The sequence below is a fragment of the Leopardus geoffroyi genome, chromosome A1 (assembly GCF_018350155.1).
Source record: "Leopardus geoffroyi isolate Oge1 chromosome A1, O.geoffroyi_Oge1_pat1.0, whole genome shotgun sequence".
Lineage (NCBI taxonomy): Eukaryota > Metazoa > Chordata > Mammalia > Carnivora > Felidae > Leopardus > Leopardus geoffroyi.
The window spans coordinates 169,625,204-169,647,023 of NC_059326.1; the positions used below are offsets into that span (position 1 = coordinate 169,625,204).

Below are 21,820 nucleotides of genomic sequence, written 5' to 3' on the forward strand. Positions count from 1 at the left end.
GAGTTAATTTTTAAAAGTTAGAACGGTGCTTGGCACATAGTAAATATTCAGTAAATGCTAGTTATTAGCAATGAACACAGATGTATGGAGTACCTATCATGTACCAGGCACTGTGCAGGGGTTCTTGGGACACAGGACCTAAGAATACAATAAGAGTCCATGATCTTAATTCTTATTCTTGGTTTAAGGGCAGAGGCCTTAAAGGGAATTCAGCACTTAAGCCAGGTAACAACAGCCTGGCTCAAGTTGACCAAAGGACCTGGGACAAAAGACAGGCTTTTCTGACTGGGTAGGACTCTGAAGAGAGAAAGAACATTCCTAGTGTGGAGTACAGAGCTTCTGAAGGCTTGTGGTAATGAAAGAGCCTTGCACCATGAGAAGAGGTGAGGAGATTGGTTTGATTTAGGATCTTTGGTGCTTGTAAAGAGTAACTGGGAAAACATGATAGGTAGCATGGTATCAGATTGTGAATTGCCCTGAGAGCCAGCCTGGGAAGTTACATGACTCAAATGGTAGTGAACCATTGAAAGTTACGGAGTATGTCAGGAAAAGCCATGTTGGAGAATTAATTTCATAGAAAATTTTAGACCTGGAAGGGAGCTAAGAGTTTTCAATCTAGATTATTCTGGTAGCAGTGTGTAGGAAGACTCAGAAGCAGGAAGGCAGCTGAGAATCTGTTTGAGGTAATACAGACATAAGGCACTAAATCCCTATATGTACCAGTATTGAAATGGCTAGAATCAAGAGGAAAACGTGTGCAGACATTTTGTGAAAAGAAGCCTCAGGGCTTTCTAACAGATTTTTATCAAGGGTAACGATGGGTGTGGCTTGAGTGAAAAATTTTCCCACTTCTTTCCTTTAGGGCGTTTGGAGAATTAGCTAAAACTGTTTGCAGAAAGGGATAGTTTGGAAGATAAGCCGGTTTGGGAAACCAACCTCAGGTTCATGTATGATGAGGTGGATGTTAGTGGAGTAGCCACGGGGGCTGGGGTGCCCAAGTGAGAGATGAGGGAAGGGAGATGCTGATCTGGTAGTCATCAGCAAAGTCGGAGTGGATGAGCTCACTCTGGACTGTGCTTTGTGAGAAGAGAGCAGACAGCCAAGGAACATTTCTTATAGCCAAAGCTATGCTTCTCATATTGAGATTATTGTGTAGCAGATGCTAATATAATGAAGCAGCTTGTATTCAAATTGTCAGAAACCAGCTCATTGATCAGCATACCTAAGAAAAGATAAGACTGTCCTAAGGAAGGATTTCAAAGGAGCATTTCAATAGGAAACTAAAAAAGACCCTTCTCATTTTGGGACCAAATTATGGAGCTAAAGGATTTTTTTTTTCTAGGTTATAAGAACAGAAAATAGGTAATTCTCTCTCTCTCTGTCTCTTTCTGTGTGTGTGTGTGTGTGTGTGTGTGTGAGAGAGAGAGAGAGGAGAGAGGGAGAGATGGGTTTATTAAAGATCAAAAAACAACACTTAAAATAGGGACTTCATAGCTTACGGTTGTTTTTAAGGTCAGACAGATTTCTGAGTACCCCCATACTGCCTCTTGTTGATAGTAAAGAAGAGCCCTTCCTTTTTGATGAGTGGCTGACCACACCCTCCCCCCAGACTGAAGAAATTATAACTGTCTTTGACTCAAGGCCAACTTTTGAAAATTTGTAGGGCCAGTGACAACACTTGAGATACAAGGTATTTCTTAGAACTTTCAGGGAGAAGATCTAACCAATGATTGTTTATAAGAAAGAAAAAAAGATTTGAGAAGAACCCAAGGAATTTGTATCCTTAATTCATCTTTATAGCTGACTGTGTGGTACTTAGAAATTTGTTTTCATTACATTTTTATATATCATACTGTGCCTTACTATTGCATTTGTTCCTTCTGTGGTATTTACCACGCCCCACCTTGCCCTTACAGATCGATTGGTTCAGATGGACTTTTACAAAGTCTGTAGGAAAGGATTTGTAAAGCTTTAGAATCTTTGCTGCTTGTACAGAAGAGTTAGGAAATTCAGAATTTATGATAATTCAGATGGGACTTGGTTAAATACTTACCTTTCCCTGGTCAGTAAGGAATAAAATGGGCTTATTCAGTAGATGATTAGTATAAATAAGATTGGAGCCAGGCTGATTATCTACTTAAAACAAGTCTTCAGAGACCCCCAATACTATTTCTGTACAAAAAACCATCTTAGTCATGTGAGTCGCGTTTATTTTAATAGGCTAACACTGTTTAAGTTGATTTGTATTTTCCACTACAATTCTTCTCTTTTTACATTGAAATTATGTTTCTGAAAATTACTTGGGTAAACATGTCTACGGAACTTTTATCATCAGATCCTAGCATACAACATATGCCATTCATCCATGCACAATGAGTTTAGGTGGTATGTAAATAGTACATAATGACAACCCTTGTGCATAAAGACAGGCCTATCTCCAAAAATATAAGACAGAGTAGCAACATCGACCAGCAGTCATTGACCAGGTGATATATGACAGCATGACCCTGGTTCCTTGGGATTTGTTGCTGTCTGAAAGTATATCCCGTGAACTTTCATTCATGTTCTTGGGTGGGATACACTGTTGACATTATCTCAGAGTGCTATGTATAAGAATAGAAATACATTAAAAATATGTTGTAGAAATAAAACCAGTGTGGTTTTCAAAAAGATATTTTGCAAAAAAATGTAAAGAAAGGTAATGTTCCACAGAACAGTTTGGGAAGTAATGAATTAAAGGAAGTATTCTATTCATCAACACCTAATTTGCTTAGCACCACTTTATTTCCAGTCATTAAATGTATCTGAAAGTTATAAAACTGCATTGCATGAAAATATTTTACAGTGTAAACACATTGTGCTACTTACAAGCCCTTGTTCTGATCATCATATTGAAGAAGATACCCATTTTGCAGAATCTCGCTTTATATAATAGCTTCATGTCTAAAATGTTGTCTTAACAGGAGGTGGTTTCTTTGCAGCTGCATTGGGGTGGTGTGGATGGGGGCCATATAGTTTTAATCTCAATATACATCTGGAAACTCATGGAGGGGGGAGGGATGGGACTGTCCTGGAGCCTGGAGAAAGCACCAGCAACTGGAGTCCTGATCCCATTTTTGGAGGTGGCAAAAGGATGGGTATTCACAGGGGATGGGGGTTCACAAAGAGTGGGAAAAACCGGTGTGGCCTGTTGTTAATTCTAGGTCTGGACTGGAAGGCACAGTGATTCTGGCAGCTGCAGAGTCCCAAGGGTACCCTCCTGGGGCAAAGCATGGTGAGCTTGAAGTCCCAGCTCTTCCCTTTACAGTCACCTGCACGCTTGTCTACCTGCATCTGAGTAGCGTCTATTAACGTCATACCCAGGCGCGCGTGAGATTTGTGAATAATGATTTGCCAAGGCAAAACCCGATGCTCCTGTGTTTTGGCAAGGTTTTACGTAATTAAGTGTTCTTTGTGCTCACCTGGTGAGTGCATTTATTTCTTTGAGTGGATGAGTGGAAGCACAAAGACCATAATACCTTGGAAGAGATTCAGGCATGATAAGCTTCAGGTCTGGAAAACACCATTAAAAGGTCATTTGTCACTGTGGTTTGTGGCTTGTAACAACTTGGTAGAGTTACATGTACAAATACGGTCCCTGCCTCAGTTCACGCCTTTTTGGGCCCAGTACTATACATCTTAAGATGGGGAGTGGTCACTTGAGGGATTTCTTGTCATTTTATGAAATCCAAATGCCCTCCTGTTAAGTGCCTGAGATCTGACTAAATATAAATAGCAGGGTTTTCTGTGTAGCTGAATGGCGGCTGACTGACCTGGAACTACTGCGGTAACAGTGACACCCTGCTGCAAATACAGACTCTCTTTTACCAAATCTCTGTTTTTATATTTAGTTTTAATACAGCGGCTCTTAACTGGGGATGTGCGAGAATTGCCTGGTGAGCCTTCTACAATTATTAAAGGCAGATCTGTGCTCTCTGTCTAGGTAATCCCCATTCTTATTCATTGCTTTAAATTCATATTCACACTGACCACTCAGGTTTGTGTATTTTCCTGACTTTCAGACTTTGTTGTCACCCTCATACCACCACTATTCGAATACCACATTAGACACCATTAGACCACTTTCTAATGGTTCCAGAAGAGAACCTTTGCCCACCCCCCCCCCCCGCCCCATTCCTTCCCCAGGACTCACTCCTTACTTCCCTAAAATGCCATCCGTTATTTTCCCAGTTGCCTCAGCAAAAGAAACAAACAAAAACCCCCCCAAAAGGCTATGTTTCTTCTTTTCCTGTCACTCCCTTCCCTAACTTCCTCTGTCTTGTCAAATCCTTCCTCTTTCCTCTGCCTCCCCTGCCTTGGTCCAAGCCACCTTGGTGTTTGATGTTTATCCCGATTGCCCCTCCACAGCTCCAGAATAGCTTTAAAAACACTTTTTCTTCATTGATCCTACAACTGTCTAAGATGAAGATGTTGATGTTTCTTTCCTGGAAAAGTATTTTTAACTACTATAAAGTCTTTTCCTACATCTTTTGTTCGAAGATAAGTGCATGGTCTTGTGAGACCAAAAGGAGCCCCTCGGAAAGAGGTTGTGCAGTCACATGGTGTCACCTTTCATTCCTCCATTGCATGGGCTCTGGGTTGCTGGGGCTCACGGCGCTCCAACTCTTCTGATGGGGATTTGGATGGACTTCCTCTAGTAGGGACTGCAAGTGGGAAGACACTTTCTAAGCTTTATATAGGGTCAGCTCTTTACCAGGTGTATTTGTTTCCTATAGTTTCTGTAACAAACTTAGTGGCTTAAAACAAGAAAAATGTATTACCTTCCAGTTCTGGAGATCAGAAGTTTGAAATGGCTCTTAGTGGACTAAAATCAAGATGTTGAGAGGGCTGCGTCTCTTCTTTGGACTTTAGGGGAGAATCCATTGCCACATCTTTTCCAGCTTCTAGAGGCTGTCTGCATTTCTTGGCTCAAGGCCCCCTTCCAGTATGGCATCACTCTGACCTCCTCTTCCATCTTTAGATCTCCTTTGACTCTGCCTCCCACCTCCTTTTTTTCCTTTGTAAGGACCCCTGTGATTTAATTGGACCTATCCAAATATTCTGGGACGGTTTTCCCCATCTCAGAATCCTTAAGTTACTCAAATCAGCAGAGTCTTTTACCATGTAAAGGAACAGATTCACAGGTTTCAGGGATTAGAACATGGACATCATTGGGGTGGCCATTATTCTGCCTACCACACCAAGCATCATTTAAACTGATTTATACATTCTAATTTAGCACTCATAACCACCCTATGGGTGATGTATTATCTCCATTTTACAGATGAGGAAACTGAGGCACAGAGAAGTTATGTAACTTGCCCAAGGTTACCCTGGGGTAGTGGAGCCAGAGTTTAAATATGACTGGGCTTTATATTTTGTTTTATTTTATTTTCCAGCTTTATTGAGATATAGTTGATGTATAACATTGTATAACTTTAAGGTGTACAATATGTTGATTTGATGCACTTACATGGATATTATAAAATGGATATTACCATAGTGTTAACTAACACCTCCATCATGTCATATAAATACTATTTATTTCTTAAGATGAGAACATTTAAGATTTATTCTCTTAGCAACTTTATGTAATACAGTATTAACTATAATCATGCTATATATTACAGTCTCAGAACTTATGATTAGAAGTTTTTTTGCTTAGTTTTGTTGTTTTGTTTTTTATAAGTAGAAGTTGATACCCTTTGATCAACATCTCTCCATTCTGCCTCCCAACCTCTACCATTCTAGTATTTTTTTGAGTTCACCTTTTTTAGATTCCCCATGCAAGTGCTATCATATAGTACGTGACTTTTTCTGTCTGACTTATTTCACTTAGCATTTCCTCAAGATCCATCTATGTTGTCACAAATGGAAGGTTTCCTTTTTCTGTCGCTATTTGAATAAGATTCCACTGTGCGTGTGCATCTTTGTATGGGGATATATCCATATGTAGATAGATGGACAGCATATGCTCACGTCTTGTTTTTTTGTTTGTGTTTTTTAATCTATCCAGCCACTCTTTGTCTTTTGAATGAAGAATTCAGTCCATTTACTTTTTTTTTTTAATTTTTTTGATGTTCATTCATTTTTGAAGGAGAGAGAGACAGTGTGTGAGTTGGGAAGGGGCAGAGAGAGAGAGAGGCATAGAATCTGAAGCAGGCTCCAGGCTCTGAGCTGTCAGCACAGAACCTGATGCGGGGCTAGAACTCACAAACCGTGAGATCATGACCTGAGCCGAAGTCGGACGCTTAACCGACTGAGCCACCCAGGCGCCCCTCTGTTTAGTTTTAAAGTAATTATTGACAGGTAAGAACTTATACCATTTTATTAATTGTTGTCTGGCTGTTTCATAGTTTCCACGTGTTTTCTTCCTCTTGCTGCCTTCCTTTGTGACTTGGTGATTTTCCATAGTGGTAGGCTTTGATTCTCTTCTCTTTATCATGTGTGAATCTGCTGTAGATTTTGCTTTGTGGTTACTATGATCCTTACATAGAACATTTTATAAATAGAATAGTCCATTTTACTATAACAACTTCGATTGCATACAGAAACTTTACCCCTTTACTCTTTTTCCCTCCTTTCCTTTTTGATGTCACGACTTCCCTTTTTCTATTGTGTATCCATTAACAGATTATTGTTGCTGTAGTTATTTTAATACTGTTGTCCTTTAACATTTTTACAAGAATTAAATAACACTTTACCATATTAAAATATTACTTTGAATTTGACTATATACTTAACCTTTACCAGTGGTTTTTATATTTTCATAGGTTTTCATGTTACTAATTAGTGTGTTTTAGCTTGAAGAACTATTTTCTGCATTTCTTGTAAGGTGGGTGTTGTGTGATGAATTCCCTTCGCTTTTGTTTGTGTGGGGAAGTCTATCCCTCCTTCACTTCTGAAGGACAACTTTGTCAGGTAGTGTATCCTTGGTTGGCATTTCTTTTCTTTCAGCACTTTGAATATATCATCCCACTCTCTCCTGCCATGTAAAGTCTTGGAGAGGATCTCTTTAAGTTGATTTGGTGTGGTGACCTCTTAGCTCCATGAATTTGGATATCCAAATCTCTTCAAATTGGAGAAGTTCTCAGCCATTATTTCTTTCTTCCTTTCTTCCTTTCTTTTTTTTTTTTAATGTTTATTTTTGAGAGAGAGAGAGAGAGAGAGAGAGAGAGTGTGAGCAGGGGAGGGGCAGAGAGAGAGGGAGACACAGAATCCGAAGCAGGCCATTGGCCTGCTGTCAGCACAGAGCCTGATGGGGGGCTTGAACTCATGAACTGCAAGATCCTGACCTGAGATGAAATCGAGGGCTTCAACTGACTGAGCCACCCAACACCCCAGCTGTTATTTCTTTAAGTAAGCTTTCTGAACCCTTCTTTTCTTCTTCTTGAATTGTAATAATGTGCAGATTGGTTCTTTTGTTGTTACCTCACAGATGATGTATGCTTTCTTCACTCGTTTCCTTTCCTTTTTCTTTTTTCTTCTCTGGATAATTTCAGTTGTTCTGTCTTGGAGCTCACTTATTCTTTCTTCTGCTTGGTCAAGTCTTATGTTAAAGGTCTTTGTTGACTTCAGTCATTGTTTTCTTAAGCTCCCGAATTTGTTTGGTTTTTATTTATGTTTTCCATCTCTTTGTTGAACTTCTCATTTTGTTCTTATATTGTGTGCCTGGTATTGTTAAATTGTTTATCTGTGTTCTCTTGTAACTCTGAGCATCTTTAGAACATTATTTTGAATTATTTGCTGGGCAATTTCTATATTTCCATTTTGGGGGGGACCAGTTACTGGAGGTTTACTGTATTCCTTTAGTAGAGTCATGTTTTCCAGATCCTCTGTGATCTCTATAACCTTGTGTGGAAATTTATGTCTTTGAAGAAATCTCCACCTCCAGATTTTATGGACTGGCTTTGGTAAGGGAAGTCTTTCACTCGCGGGGGAGAGGGGAAGCAGGAACATGCTAGTGATCCCAGCATGTGACCCCAGGTCTGCCACCTGTGATGCAAGTTCTAGCGGTGCAGGGGCATGTGGCGGCATCGGTTTTGAGGGTGGCATGATGTCTCTTTGGCTCAGGTTGCTGGGGTCCACAGCATTCACAGCTGCATGGTCCTTGGCAAATGCTGCAGGGTGTCTGCAGTGGCTGTGAGGGCTGTTTGAGTCCTCACTGGCACCTCCAGGCCGAGTGGGTAGGGGCCAGGGCAGACAAGAGTGGTGTCCTAAGCTGGTGGTGCCCTCAGCTGCAGAGGCCTGTGTGGTGGAGGGCTGGTTGCAGACATACATGTAGTGGTAGGAGCCAAGGCAGGCAGCAAGGGCTGGGGCCAACCGTGGAGGCACTGGTAGTTGCAGGGGCCCTGGATGTTGATGTGCCATGAGCCACGACGGCTCAGTCTCATCACGGACACACAGCAGTGGAGGCTGGTGATGGGGGTCAGATTGAGGACATGCAGTTGCACAGCTGGAGTGTTTGGCGCCAGGTGAGTGTGGTGGTGCAGGCTAGTGACCGAAGACAGGGCCTCCTCCGTGCCCGTAAGCAGCCATGGAGGCCCTGGCTATAGGCTTGCTCTCCTGTGGCTGCAGAGTCTCTTCCTGAGCGTGTGCAGGCAGTGGAGATTGGAGACAAGCATCAGGTTGGTGGCATGCAAGTGCATAGCTGGAGGGGCTAGCTCCATGGCAGTGGGGGTCGGCCGCGGGGGTCTGGGCCCGAGTCTTGCACTTGAGCAGCCGCAGAGGCCTGGGCTGGCTGCTGGTGTGGTTCCTAAGTTCCAGAGAGGCTGAGTGGGGAGAGAGTAGGAGGGACACAGGTGGCTGGCATCAGTTAATGCCAATAGATGTGAGGTGAAAGTTGGTGAAATCTGCAGAGGTTCCATGGCAGCTGTGCTGGCCACTGGTTCCTTCTTCAATGGTGAAAGCTGCTGGGTTTGTCTGTAGAGCAGGTCACTGTGAACCATTCTTATTCATGCCGTGTGGCCGCTCTTGGTAGCTAGCCCCTGCTTCTTTTTTTTTTTTTTTTTTTTTTCCCTTGTTCCTAGATATCTCTGTATATCTCTTGGTGTGGTACTCCCAATGACTGGGAAACCTGGTTTTACCCTGCTCTTCTTTCCTACCAAGGGGAACTGTTTCTAACTGGGGAGTTCCCTTGTGGCCCTGAGCAGTGCCGGCCTGGGGGATGGGATGATGCACACAAAATGAAGCCATCTTCCTTCTTTTACTGTGTGGTTATTCTCAGGTGTTCTGTTCCACTGTGCTGTGAGGAGACTCCAGGGCTGTCCCATAGCTGTTTTTGTTCACAGATAGCTGTTTCATTGTTGATCTTTGTGAGAGGATGGAGGCTGGGTCTCCTGTGCTGTTGTTTTGATGATAATACTCTTGGCTTTAGAGTCTTGTTTTTTTTTTCAAGGTTATTTATTTATTTTTGAGAGACAGAGCGAGAGAGCAAGCGAACAAGCAGGGGAGGGACAGAGAGAAAGGGTGGGGGGGAGAGAGAGAGAGGGAGAGAATCCCATGCAGGTTCCGCACTGTCAGCTCAGAGCCCGATGTAGGGCTCGAACTCACTAGCCTTGAGATCGTGACCTGAGCCAAAATCAAAGAGTCTGACACTTAACCGACTGAGCCACCCAGGTGCCCCTGGAGTCTGTTCTTAATCACAGTTGTGCCCTGGAAAGTTGTACCCTTCAAAGTGATTTTACAAAGCCATACTTTTATTGTAGCAACAACAGAAGTAATGTCTTCTTGAGTACCTGCTTCTTGGCAGGCCCTGTGCTAAGTTCTTTTGTAACCATTCCAAGCAGTAGGTGTTAGCACTTTTTTTCCCCATAAGGAAACTGAGGCCCAGAAAAATTAAGTTATTTTCTGAAGGTCACAGTGCTAGTGTACCAAAGCTGTTGTTGGAACCCACATCATCTGACCCAGTGCCCATGTGCTTAACCATTCACCTAAACTGCCTTTATTAGCTAAAAGGAGTCATTAAAAATAAAGGTAATCATTATTTGCAGTTACTTAAAAATAAAAATGTGGTGAAGTATAATATCCTAGAGCATGAAATGGAAGAATCTGGTACAAGGATAATTAGAAGAATTAATACCCAGTTAAGCAGATTATCAAAAGATGCATGTTTATGAATTTATGTTACCCTCTAGTTTAGGGGTGATTTGGCAAGTGGATTATTTTTGGCTTGTTTATCTTAGATATTGCACTGACATGTGTGAAGTCAGAGACATCGGCCCCCAACCTGGCTGATCACCAGAATCACCTGTGGAACATAAACAGTGCAGTTTCTGAGACTCTTCCCAAGATTCCAGGGTGGATTCCTTGGTTTTGTAATTTTGAGCAGTCTTTCAGATGCTTCTGATGGTTATTGTTAGAGCCTTTTGCCCAGTCACATTTACTGCATGGTGGGCACATATAGTAATGGAATCCAGGTCCAGAAATATCTTGATGTGATGGAGTAATATACTGAATCTAACAAAATCCAACAATACAGAGAAAAAGAAAGCATGAATGATAGGTGGTATGGAGCTAGAGTTTCAGACTTACAAACACATACATTTTGGAATGAAGTGTTGTTTCTTTTGAATGCCGCCTTTGGTGGCATTGGTGGTTATCTTATAAACATGTAATACTGTTTCCTCTATAGGTCTCTGAACTAGAAACTTGATTTGGTTGAGTGAAGATTTTCTATCACTATCATGGTAGGAAGAATTTCAGAATGACCTTGGGTTCTTTTATCAGACTCTTTCCCTCCCCCACATCAGTTGAAAGTCAGAGCCCATTGAGCCATGCTTGCTAATGGTAGTGAAAGTTGAAAAATTGTGGTTGGACTGTACAAAATCCATAATCTCTGTTTGCCCTAGAGGAGGAGTCACATATTTTACCCTACTCACAAAGTCATGATTGTCACTGTGGCCAAACATGGCTCAATTTCTATATTATTTCCCTCTTAGTCGATGAAGATCACCCTATAATTGAGGACGTTTACTTCTCATTCTTACCTCTGTTTTGGGTCACAGTGAAGATTTTTGTTGATTTACTTCTTAAAAAATGTTAGTGTTTCATTTTTATTCATATTATTTTTGGTGTAAACTGTGCCAAAAAATGACATTTAATACTTCCTTATCTTAGAGGAAATGTTGCACACAGTTTCCCCCGCCCCCAGTAAATATTTGCAGTTCTTTTGTGCATCAGGCATTGTGCTAGGCATCAGGGTATGGTGATGAATAACAATAGCTGTGGTGCCTGTTCTCAAGATAAATATTTATTTAGTGATGAAGATGGGGAAATAAATAGTACATGAATAAAATAGGTAAAAGATGTAATAAGACAAAAAATAAGTTGACATAATACAGAATCACATGAGAAGAGTTATTTATTTATTTATTTATTTATTGAAATGTTTATTTATTTTGAGAGGGGGAGGGAGAGGCAGAGAGAATCCCAAGCAGGCTCTGCACTGCTCAATCCCACAAACCTTGAGATTATAACCTGAACTGAAATCAAGAGTCTGACGCTTAACTGACGGAGCCACCCTGGTGCCCCTGAGAAGGCCTGTTTTATACAGGATGTCTGGGGAAGGCTATGCTGAGGGGACATTTCAGGTGAGATCTGAAGTACTCTATAAAGGAAGAACATGTATGAAGGTCTCGAGATGGGTTGAAGAGGAACTGGCTTAGAACTGAGATGAGATGAGGGTGAAGCTAAATTGGGGGAGGGGGGATAGTTGGATACAGGTCCTTACTGATGGTAGTGTAAGTGCAGTGAGAAACTAGCTCTGGATTGTATTGTAAGAAAGATACAATGCGGCTGCATAGGTCACGGTTGAAGGATGTAAGCCTAGGATTGGGAAATTAGTTAAGAGGCTGCTGTGTACGAGACAGGAGAGATTGTCGGAGGATTGGATCAGCATGGTTGCAGTTGAGAGGGAGAGACATGGAGTGATTCGACAGCTATTGTAGAGGTAGTAAGGAAAGAGCTTGCAGATAGACTGGAGGTGTGAGCGGGGTGAGGAAGGAGGAAGAATCCGTTATGCCACCAAGATTTGGGGAGTGACTAACTAGGTGGACATTAGAGCTACTTACTGAAGATCTGAAGATGCAGAAGGCTTATTTGGGAGGGTTCTTTGGGGCATAAGTTTGAAACCCAAGTGGAGGAGCGGAGTAGTCATTTGGATGTATGGGTTTGTTTTCCAGAGAAGAGGCTTCAGTTAGAGATAGAAATGTAGATGAGACATCAGTACAAATGATGGAATTTAAACCATGGAGTGTATGAGATAGTTTAAGATAGTATAGAGACTGCAGAGGTCCCAGAAATTAACCTTAAGGCCCTTCATCATGTAGTTACTGGGGAGAGAAGGAGACTGATAAACCAGAGGCAGAAGGAAACCTAGAGTATGCTGGGCTGAGAGTAGGTGCAGAAAACATCGCCAGGAGGAAGAAGTGGTCTAGTGTGCTAGATGCTCCTCAAGATGATGAGTCAGGTGAGCACAGCATGTGCTTATCATGACTGACTCCATGGAAGTCTTTGGGGCCTGTTCAGGGGCAGTTTGGGTGGAGTGGTACGCACAGGCTGAATACAGTGGGCAGATGAGAGAATAGGAATTTATAAGGAATGTATATAGTGAGTACCGACTGTTGATAACCTCTGTATGTCTCTGAAGGCGCTGAGGCCCTGGAAGGGGATTGTGGGGCTAAGGGAAGCACTGGAGTTTGATTTGGTGTTTTAGACAGGATATCATGCTAAGTTGAACCCTAGGAAATTGGTGAACTGTACTATATTTGATTTATGAGAATGGCAAATTTCATATAGTTTGACCTAATGTTACATGTTATACTACTGAGAATGAGTTACTTTTGAAAAGGGAGTTTGATGAAGCAGTGTTGAGAGAGTTTTAACCAAAAGAGTACAGCCTTTGAGCTGTTGAGAGAGATGGGTTTGGAGCTCCCCAGTCAAGTGTTGGCCTTTGAAGCGGGGAGGGGGAAGGCACACATTTTTTCCACTGTAACAGGAAGGAAGATGCTGATGTACAGATTCAGCCGAGTTTCAGTGATCATCGTGATGCCGATCCCGGCAGCTAGTGTTTACCCGGGGCCAGTAATTGCGGAACAAGCTTTCAGATTTGGCTGTAGGTGCACATTGATTGATTTTGTTCATAGGACTGAGTGGCTACTGATCCTGTTTTGCCTTGTAGTAGGCTCTAAATTTTCTCCCTCAAAAGTCATTGATATCAGTGAAATTTTTTTTTATTATTATTCAGTTTTTCCCTTTCATCAAAAGCAGAGTACATCAAATAGCATGACCTCCTTCTCCACTCATCAGCAGTAAAACACCATGGGCCTCCCTATAGAACTGATTAGCAAATCAAAGAATAAAGTGTTTTTCTCACAAGTGATTTTCTTACCCTACAGAAAATTGTCTTTTTCAGTATTGCTATCAGTATTCTTTGACTTGTCAGCGTAATTGAAACGATACCTGTGATTTCTGTTACTTCAATGCAGACTACAAGTGCATCCTTTTAAGGTCATACTACTCTTCTTCTGTCTTGTGTACAAGAATTTGCTTATGAGGTATGTATATTTCAAGAATTTCAGCTGTCCGGAGGGAGGTTTTATTCCACTGCATAATATAGTTTTAAAAAAATGATTTTCATTAGACCATTCTGCTGACATACCCTCAGGCCGCAATTTTCTCCATGGACTTATTAATTCAGTACAGAATTCCAGGTACTGATCATTAATTGTATCTTAAAAACTACAATGAGATCGAAGTCATCTTTAGCGCCTTCAGGATTATTTTTCATGAAACATCTACCTCCTGTAATATTTATTTTGAATAATATGCTCATCCATGGGTTATGGGACTAGAGTCATTGTAGGAATATTCCCAGATGTGTGTGCTTGTTTCTCAGTGTGTGCTTGTTGAGCTCTAGGCAGCTTTGCCTTGTGCATGGCTCCAAAATTATCTTTTCCTGAAAGTGCAGGTAGGTCTGGAGAAATGCAGACACTGTATTAATTTATACACTGTAAGTGTCCGATAAAACATGCTGCATCTTTAAAAGCTCTAGGGTGGTGGTATTTTAGACAAAAGTTTTATTTTATGGATGAGGGTAGCTTTACTAGAGGCAAGATAAGCCAACATGTTCTAATTCTGCTTGGAATCAGGAACTCGATTTACTGTTGTTACCTGCTGTGGTAGAAATTGCAAGCATCCCTGACATAGACTTGTATCTTCAGTATTGGAAATATTCAACAGAATTCATCAGCAGTGATTTCAAAAAGCTGCAGTCTCTGATGTTTTGATAATAAGTGAAGAAAAGTTTTCCTGTTATTTCAGACAGCCTTTGATAGCATGTCATTTTATGAAAACATACACAGATTAGTCTGTTGCATACCTGATTCAAATGTTTTTAGCTTCTTTGGGTGAACTTTGGGTTATGCCAAGCTTCTTTGGGTGAACTTTGGGGGACTCCCTTTGGCCTTTCTACTGAGAACCACTGTCCATCCATATGTGCTGATAAAGAAGGGTTTGTAGTATGATAGTGCTCAGTGGGTTTGCTGACCTGGAATCTAACTGGTTCAGCCAGCTTCTCTTTGAGCCCTGAACTAGTGTTGTACTGATCCATCACATTTCCTTTGCTTTGCCATTTCTAGTCGTGACCTGGTGCGTATTCTTTCTCTTGCTTTTCCGTAGAGGAAATGGGGTTTTGTCTTACAGGGTGAGTTCTGTGCTAAAACCTTGTACTTCCTCCTTCTATATATGCTGATGAACAGGTTTCAAAGTTCTACCTCTTAGAAATAGCCCACCACCCCAGCGGTGACAGTTTTGACATGCATGGGCTTTTTCTGTCACGTGCCTCTAAATAGCCCTGGGAGAGCATCTTTCAGGTCTAAGGAGACTATCTTTTGCTCTTCCACCTCCCTCCTCCCCACAAAGACAATGTGCTGCTGATTTGCTTCTAATTTTGGCTATTTCTTTTCTCATTCCAAAATATTTTCTCTAGTCCCTTCAGACGTCTTTCAGTTTACACAGTTTGCTGCAGTGGCCTTCCCTTGGAAGACTCCAGTCTGCTGACCTCTCTTCTCCCCTTGTTGAAGTGGCCACTAACCTGGAAGTAGAATCCTTTTCTTCTCCTGGCTTCCCTATCAAACAGTCAACAGCTATTCATAAAAGACTAAAGTAGAATTTAAATACCCATAATCAGTTTTTATCATTTCGATTATGTATTTTTTTTTTCAAAAAGGGATGGTATCAAATTACTATTTTTTATCCATGCTTTTTAAAGTGGTTTTTCTCCATTGTATCTCCTGAAAACACCTTCTTATATATTTTAATTTTTAAAGAATTTATAGTTTTGTATTTTCAGGGACTGAGAACATCTTCATGATATAGATGTACCATTTGACCAGTTCCTTACCTTTGGACGTTTAGGTGTTTTCCCTTTTCCCTCCCTCCTTCTTTCTGTCTTCCTATTATTTACTGGTGATAGAACTTTTGTTTTTGGGTGTCCAGAGTTGTTTTTCACTATGTATATAGTTATGTTTATTAAACCCTAGCACGGACTTTTTGAGAAGTCTCTTGCTAGTTTAGTTACAGTGTCACTTTGTGTTAAGGTAAGGACTCCTATCTTACGTATATCTGTCTCCCCAGTGTAGCATTATGCCTGGTACAGTAGGTGTAAAGAATTCTTGTTGAGTTCTAGAAATATAAGGGCCATGTGACAAATATTTAAGTATCTCCTGTTTATTTGAGATTCCAGAGATAGGAGTGAACAAGACAAAGATTGTCCTTGCTCTCATAAGCTGAGATATTATTCTGTATAACAAGGTTTATGTTGTAAGGACTACAAGCCTCTTAATGTGAGGATCACTTAAAAAATCTTAAAGTCACACAGTATGGTAGGAGAGTCCAAATGACCTACAGTATGATTACTTGGGGGACCTGCATTCCAGGTTTTTTCATGCATATGGCTAATTAAGAGTTGACTAACTGATTTTCCTGTAGATGATATTTCTTATCTAGGATTGTCCACAAGGGTTGCCAATTATGATGGAATGATTTTTTTCAGGTTCACGCTTTTTGACCCTTTCAAGTGACTAAAATCAATTATATTTAAATTTAAATTTTCATACCTGAACATAGTATGTTGTTCTTAGGTATTATAGAGAACTCAAAGATCTTTTAGGGCTGGGTCTGGAGCAGTGGGAAGTATATCCCTAAATATTTTTGGTCTTTCTGTTGCACATTTTAAAATATGATTAAGCAAAGATTGAAGCCATGGAGATTTTCTGCTGTAAGTCGGTGTTTCAACACTGCCAGCCATTCACGCTCTTTGTGATCCCACTTACAGAAGTGGAAAGTGAAGGGTGAGTAGCTGCACTCTTGGGCAGGCACATAATTTTTTTAAAAAATGTGTGTGCCTCAGCAGAGCTATATTAGAGTTTCCTATAGCTGCCTTTTTCTTTTTTATTGTAGGGCCAGCTCTCAATGTTGCAAGAAAAAATAGACCATTTGGAGCGTTTGCTAGCTGAGAATAATGAGATCATCTCAAATATTAGAGACTCGGTCATCAATTTGAGTGAATCTGTGGAGGATGGTCCAAAAAGTTCACAAGGCAATTTCAGCCAAGGTGCTGGCTTACCTCTTCTGCCGTCAAAACAGCTGTCCCTCGTAGTGGACCCTGAAGACTGTTCATTCGCTTTACAAGGTGGAAGTAGGCATTCAGATGTGCAGGTAATGTATGCATTCATTAATAATCATTGGGCTTCTGTGTCTTTTACTTTCTTTTTTTGATCTGGTGTCTGTTTTAACTTAGTTGCTTAAACTGTCTGGAGTTTAGATTGTATTTTTGTAAACTGGCTTGATTATTCACCTGATCATTAATGTCCTTTTTAGTGATAAAATTCTGTAATTCTGTGTTTCCCCCAATTTTTTTTTTTATTATTTTATGCATTGTGGCCTTTTTGTATGTTTTTTAGGTCTGACTTTCTCTAGTAGATGAAGTTTAGAGGTTTAAATTTGGTCAAAGAGATTTTCTCATCTTCCTATAAAGAGTACAGGAAAAGCTGTATTCTTACTATGTCTCTGTTATACACTATAGGTTTCACACAGTGTAGGGTTAGATTCCTTTTGCTAACTATCTCTTTGTGAAAGAGGGAAGGGAAATACTGTAGAGCTGTGCTGTTCAGAATGGAAGCCACTGTCCACAGGTGACTACTGAGCATGTGAAATGTGGCTAGTTTGAAGTGAGATGTGCTCTAAGTGTTGAGACTTTTTACGAAAACAAAGGTAAGTTGTTCATTTTTATATTGATTAGATGTTGAGAAAATAATATTATGAATACATTGGGTTAAATAAAATATATCAATAAAATTAATTTCACTTAATTTTATCAGAAAATTTAAAATTATGGATTTGGCTTGCATTCTGCTTCTCTTGGATAGCATTCTGGAGGGTAGTGGAGTTGTAAACCAGGATATAAGAAAGGACTTGACTTTTCTTAAATTTAGGGTGTGTCACATATGCTCTGTTCTGCAAATTAGCAGAGTTGTGTTTAACCTGTACCTTAGACCTGAAGCTGGAACTTGGCGATGGGACCCTGAAGGGTGAATATTTTACAGCTGGACAAAATGGGTTGGCTCTGGCCTTGCTTCAGAGTAGATGTTTTCACTAACTTCTGGGGACAGAAAACATGTTATTTTCTTGAGGCCGTGGCTCACAGGCCAGTCCGTAAGCTGGAGACATGGGAGTTGTCCAGGCCTTGTGCCTATAATCTTATCAGCTAGTGCGTAGCCAAGTTCAGACAGTATCAGGATTCTGTGCTTTAAAAGTGTATCTATTTTTGTGACTCTTGGCTTTGTGTAGGTTTTAAATAAGTACCTTTTAAAGGAGAACCACAGAACTTTTTTTGGAGGTGGGGTATTAAATCTGGGTTGGACAGAAACAGCCCTGTTGCAGAACAACCATGGAAGGCATGCAGAGCAAGGCAGTGGGGAATCAGGAGAGCTGCAGGGCCAGAGAAAGGACCAGAAGGAATAACAGAGACTGCTAACACATCCTCCTTTCCAGCTGGTTTTCAAAGATTTATTGACTCATCCTTGGGAGTGTTATATTTATTAAAGTCATGAATTCTGAAGTGAGAGAGATGTTACTATCTTAAAATACTTTGTATTCACTTTTTATATAATTTGTTCGATATCTTTAAATTTTTTGTAACCCACTTATATATTAGGATATAATTTTTTACATAATTTAAATTTTACCACAGTCACTTGTGTTCTTTGTCCCATTTAGTATTAGAGGGAATATTAGAGTATTAGAGGGAAAAATACGAGGTTTTAAGGTTTTGTGGGGTTTTTTTGGCAGTATTTTTTCCTTTGTGTCCAAATAGGTTATTACCCAGGACTACTACATTGGAAGCTTAAGACGACATTTGAACATTAAGAAACTGAGTCTTAATTTTAAAAATTCTTCCATTTTTAAATGATTATGCCTTGTTGACTCAGTTGTAGTTTTATTTTTAGAATAAAAAGGGCAAACAGAACATATGCTAAATGAAGGCATAGCTGTAGATGCATTTCCATTCTGATACAGGTTTTAAAATATATGAAATTAATTGTGAAATACAGACAACTCAAAGTAAAAAGTAATTATCCAGTATTGTATTTGAAAATGCTGAAATATTTGCTCATAATCACATTTCATCAGAAATTGTTTGCTTGCTGTTTAGTTCCTATTAATTTCTACTAGACTGTAGTAGAAGTAGAACAGGGCAAGAAGGAATTGAATGGAATTATTTTTCATTAGAAGCAGATGGGGGCGGGGATTATTTATCAGGATAGTTAAGTAACACGGTAGCATTTTAAGAATTTGAATGGTAATTAAATGTTTTCTGCCTTAAACTCTTCAGTTAATGTCTGCAGAAATAGCTTTATCTAGTAAAATGCATACACATAGTACAGCAATGAATAGCTTTGAGCAAATATTTTCCAACATTAACTTTAAATTAAAAATGGTAATACACGGTTAAATTTACTTTTTTTCCCCTTTATTGTGTCTTTTATATTTTTAGATGTTGGATGTTTACAGTCTGATTCCTTTTGACAACCCAGATGGTGGAGTTTGGAAACAAGGATTTGACATTAGCTATGTGTTTAATGAATGGGACTCTAAGCCCCTTCAAGTCTTTGTGGTGCCTCATTCCCATAATGACCCAGGTAAAATTTACACTTCAAAAAAACTACAGGTTATTAAGCCCATATAGGCACAGAGTATTTTAATGAGAAGGTGGTAGACCTAATTTCTCACATTTTTGAGACATTATTTGCTGACTTGTGACAGCAGCATATTCCTTTTATATGTCTTGTATTTTGAGTTTTTACTTTATCAGTTTGTGTGCCATTCACAGATAGGACTTCTGCAATATGAAATAGTAATAAACACAAGAAGGTCTTAGTTTAGGGGTTGAAAAGTTGCACTCACTTAAGTGGCTTATTGTTCATTTTAGTTACTTTTCTCTAAAATATTGCATGAGAGAATTATTTTGTGTTCATAAACTCTACATTGCAAAATGCAGAGTGTTTATGGGAACATTTGAATCTTCCAAATGGAGAAGCAAAATGTAAAGTGGTTAAAAGCCTTGGTCAGGCAGATGTGAGTGTGGAGTCCCAACCCCATCAGTGTGAGACAACTTTAGGCAAGTTACTTAATATTAAAGTAAGTTTTTTTCCTAATAGAATCAAGTTAAAGTGTCTGCTTCATAGGATGAGATGTTAAGGCGTGATGCATGGCCCAAAAGTAACTGCTGTCGTTATCGTTGTTATTATATCATTTGACAACTTTTGTTACTTATTGGTGCCACAGATTTTTCCCTCCAAGGTAAGGGAAAATTGCTAAAATTACAGTGGGAAATATGATTCGATGTATATATTTGTGAGTGTGAGTACACTGGCACAGAAGAAATACTTAATGAATTCCACTGCAGGAATTTTTTTGGGGGGGAATGCACTTCCAAAGACTTCTTCCGAAGGACTTACTTAGGCTTCTATTTGTTACTTTTCTCAGCTTCTCCATTTCATCATTACTATCAGAGGCACCATTATTCACCTGTACTTTGAAGTTTTTTTCTTTATTCCAACATTCATTTATCTCCGACTTACATTCTTTCCCACTGGTTTATTGACATGTATTCCTTTCTTTCTGTTGCTAAGACAGTAGAACTTGTTACTCTATGTCTGGAAGTGTGATTTGGTGAAGTGTGTGTACAGGTGGGTGCAGGCACATGTGCTGCTTTTTTGGGTGTGTGAGGTACACAAGGAGAGAGTTTGTTTGGATGCTGAAATGTTTGAATTTCCATAGTACTTCAGTGTTTATTATGCAGAGAGGTATGAAATAGAGGAAATTAGTATTATTCTGGAAATTTGTGTTGAGCAGTTGCTGCACGAGCTTCTGACTTGGTTTCTCTTTGGTCTTAATGACTGTACCTTTTCCTACAAATACCTTTCAGCCTTATTAACCTTTCCTCTTAAATGTTTTGCATCATTTTCCTCCTTCATCTTAGCCTGTCCCTTCAAATCCAAGTTCCGATGGCTGGGCATCATGGAAAGACTGCAGGGGTCTGGAACCTGGCAGAATGAGGCCTGCATCCCGGCTCTTCCATATACTTGCCCCCATGTCCCTGGGGGCACATTTGTGTATCTGTAAAATGCAGATCATATGGTTGGAGTAGCATCTTAAAGCAGGAGTTAGTTATCAAGTAAATACAAAAGGTGATGAAAATCACATCTAATTATAAATCTCATTCACTCTGAAACATTCCCTTATTCAGTGAAACAGTGGCAGAGCCACTGTAGTATTTAAATTGTTCTCTCCTTTTTTCTCTGCCAACCATCTACAGTTTTGTTCTTGTCACTTAATTTGTTTTTAAGTTTTTATGTATTTGGGAGAGAGAGAGGGCACCTGAGTGGGGGAGGGGCAGGAAGAGGGAGAGAGAGTCTCAAGTAGGCTCCACACCATCAGCACAGAGCCCAATGTGGGGTACCATCCCACAAACCGTGAGATCATGACCTGAGCCCAAGTCAAGGGTCAGACGCTCAACCGACTGAGCCACCCAGGTGCCCCTGTTCCTGTCACTTAATTGGGTATGTGATGTGATTCCATTGTGTCCAATTTCTTATAGGTTTATACATACACTTTGTGCTATGTCTTGTGAGTCCTCGTGTGAATCCATTTCTCCTGCTTTTTAGATTTTTAAAGACTTTCTTTTTCCTTTTTCCCCTTTTCTGCCATCCTCACTTTCCACCAATCTCATTTCTTGTAATTCTACAACATGCGCACTTAACTGTAGTAATAAAATTTGTAGTTTATCAGGCAGTCTGCCGAATGTTTTATTAACATCTAATGCTCACAAAAACCCTTGGAGATCAGTGTCACTATTCATGAGGAAGATGTTACCAAGTTTACAGGGGCAGGAAGTGGCCCCACAAGAATGCCTTATTAGTTTACCTGGATCTCCCACCTGAGTATACTCGAGAGTCGGAGTACATGCACCTCCTGTTAGAGTCGTCCTCATTGCCTAGCCTGCCACTTGACATACAGTCACCGGTAACTATACATAAGGCCTTCTCCATCTGTCTCTGTGTGCCTCCTTAGCTTCTTGAACTTTGGATGCACACCTGTACATAGGCACACATGTAAACATTTATAGCACTTCTGCATCGTCTCTACTCTAGAATGTAAACTCCATGAGGGCTCACACTTTGTGTTATAACCACCAGGTCACTAACTCCCAGAATAG

General features: G+C 40.2%; 1 protein-coding gene across 1 annotated transcript in view; it reads left to right on the forward strand.

Annotated features, from left to right (window-relative positions):
• The window catches only part of MAN2A1 (mannosidase alpha class 2A member 1), a 167,300-nt gene that overhangs the window by 8,473 nt on the left and 137,007 nt on the right, over positions 1 to 21,820 (forward strand). Inside the window, exons 2-3 of the mRNA XM_045500567.1 lie at positions 16,501 to 16,758; positions 19,097 to 19,241. Coding sequence (XP_045356523.1) covers positions 16,501 to 16,758; positions 19,097 to 19,241 — 403 coding nt within the window. The remainder of the gene's footprint in view (positions 1 to 16,500; positions 16,759 to 19,096; positions 19,242 to 21,820) is intronic.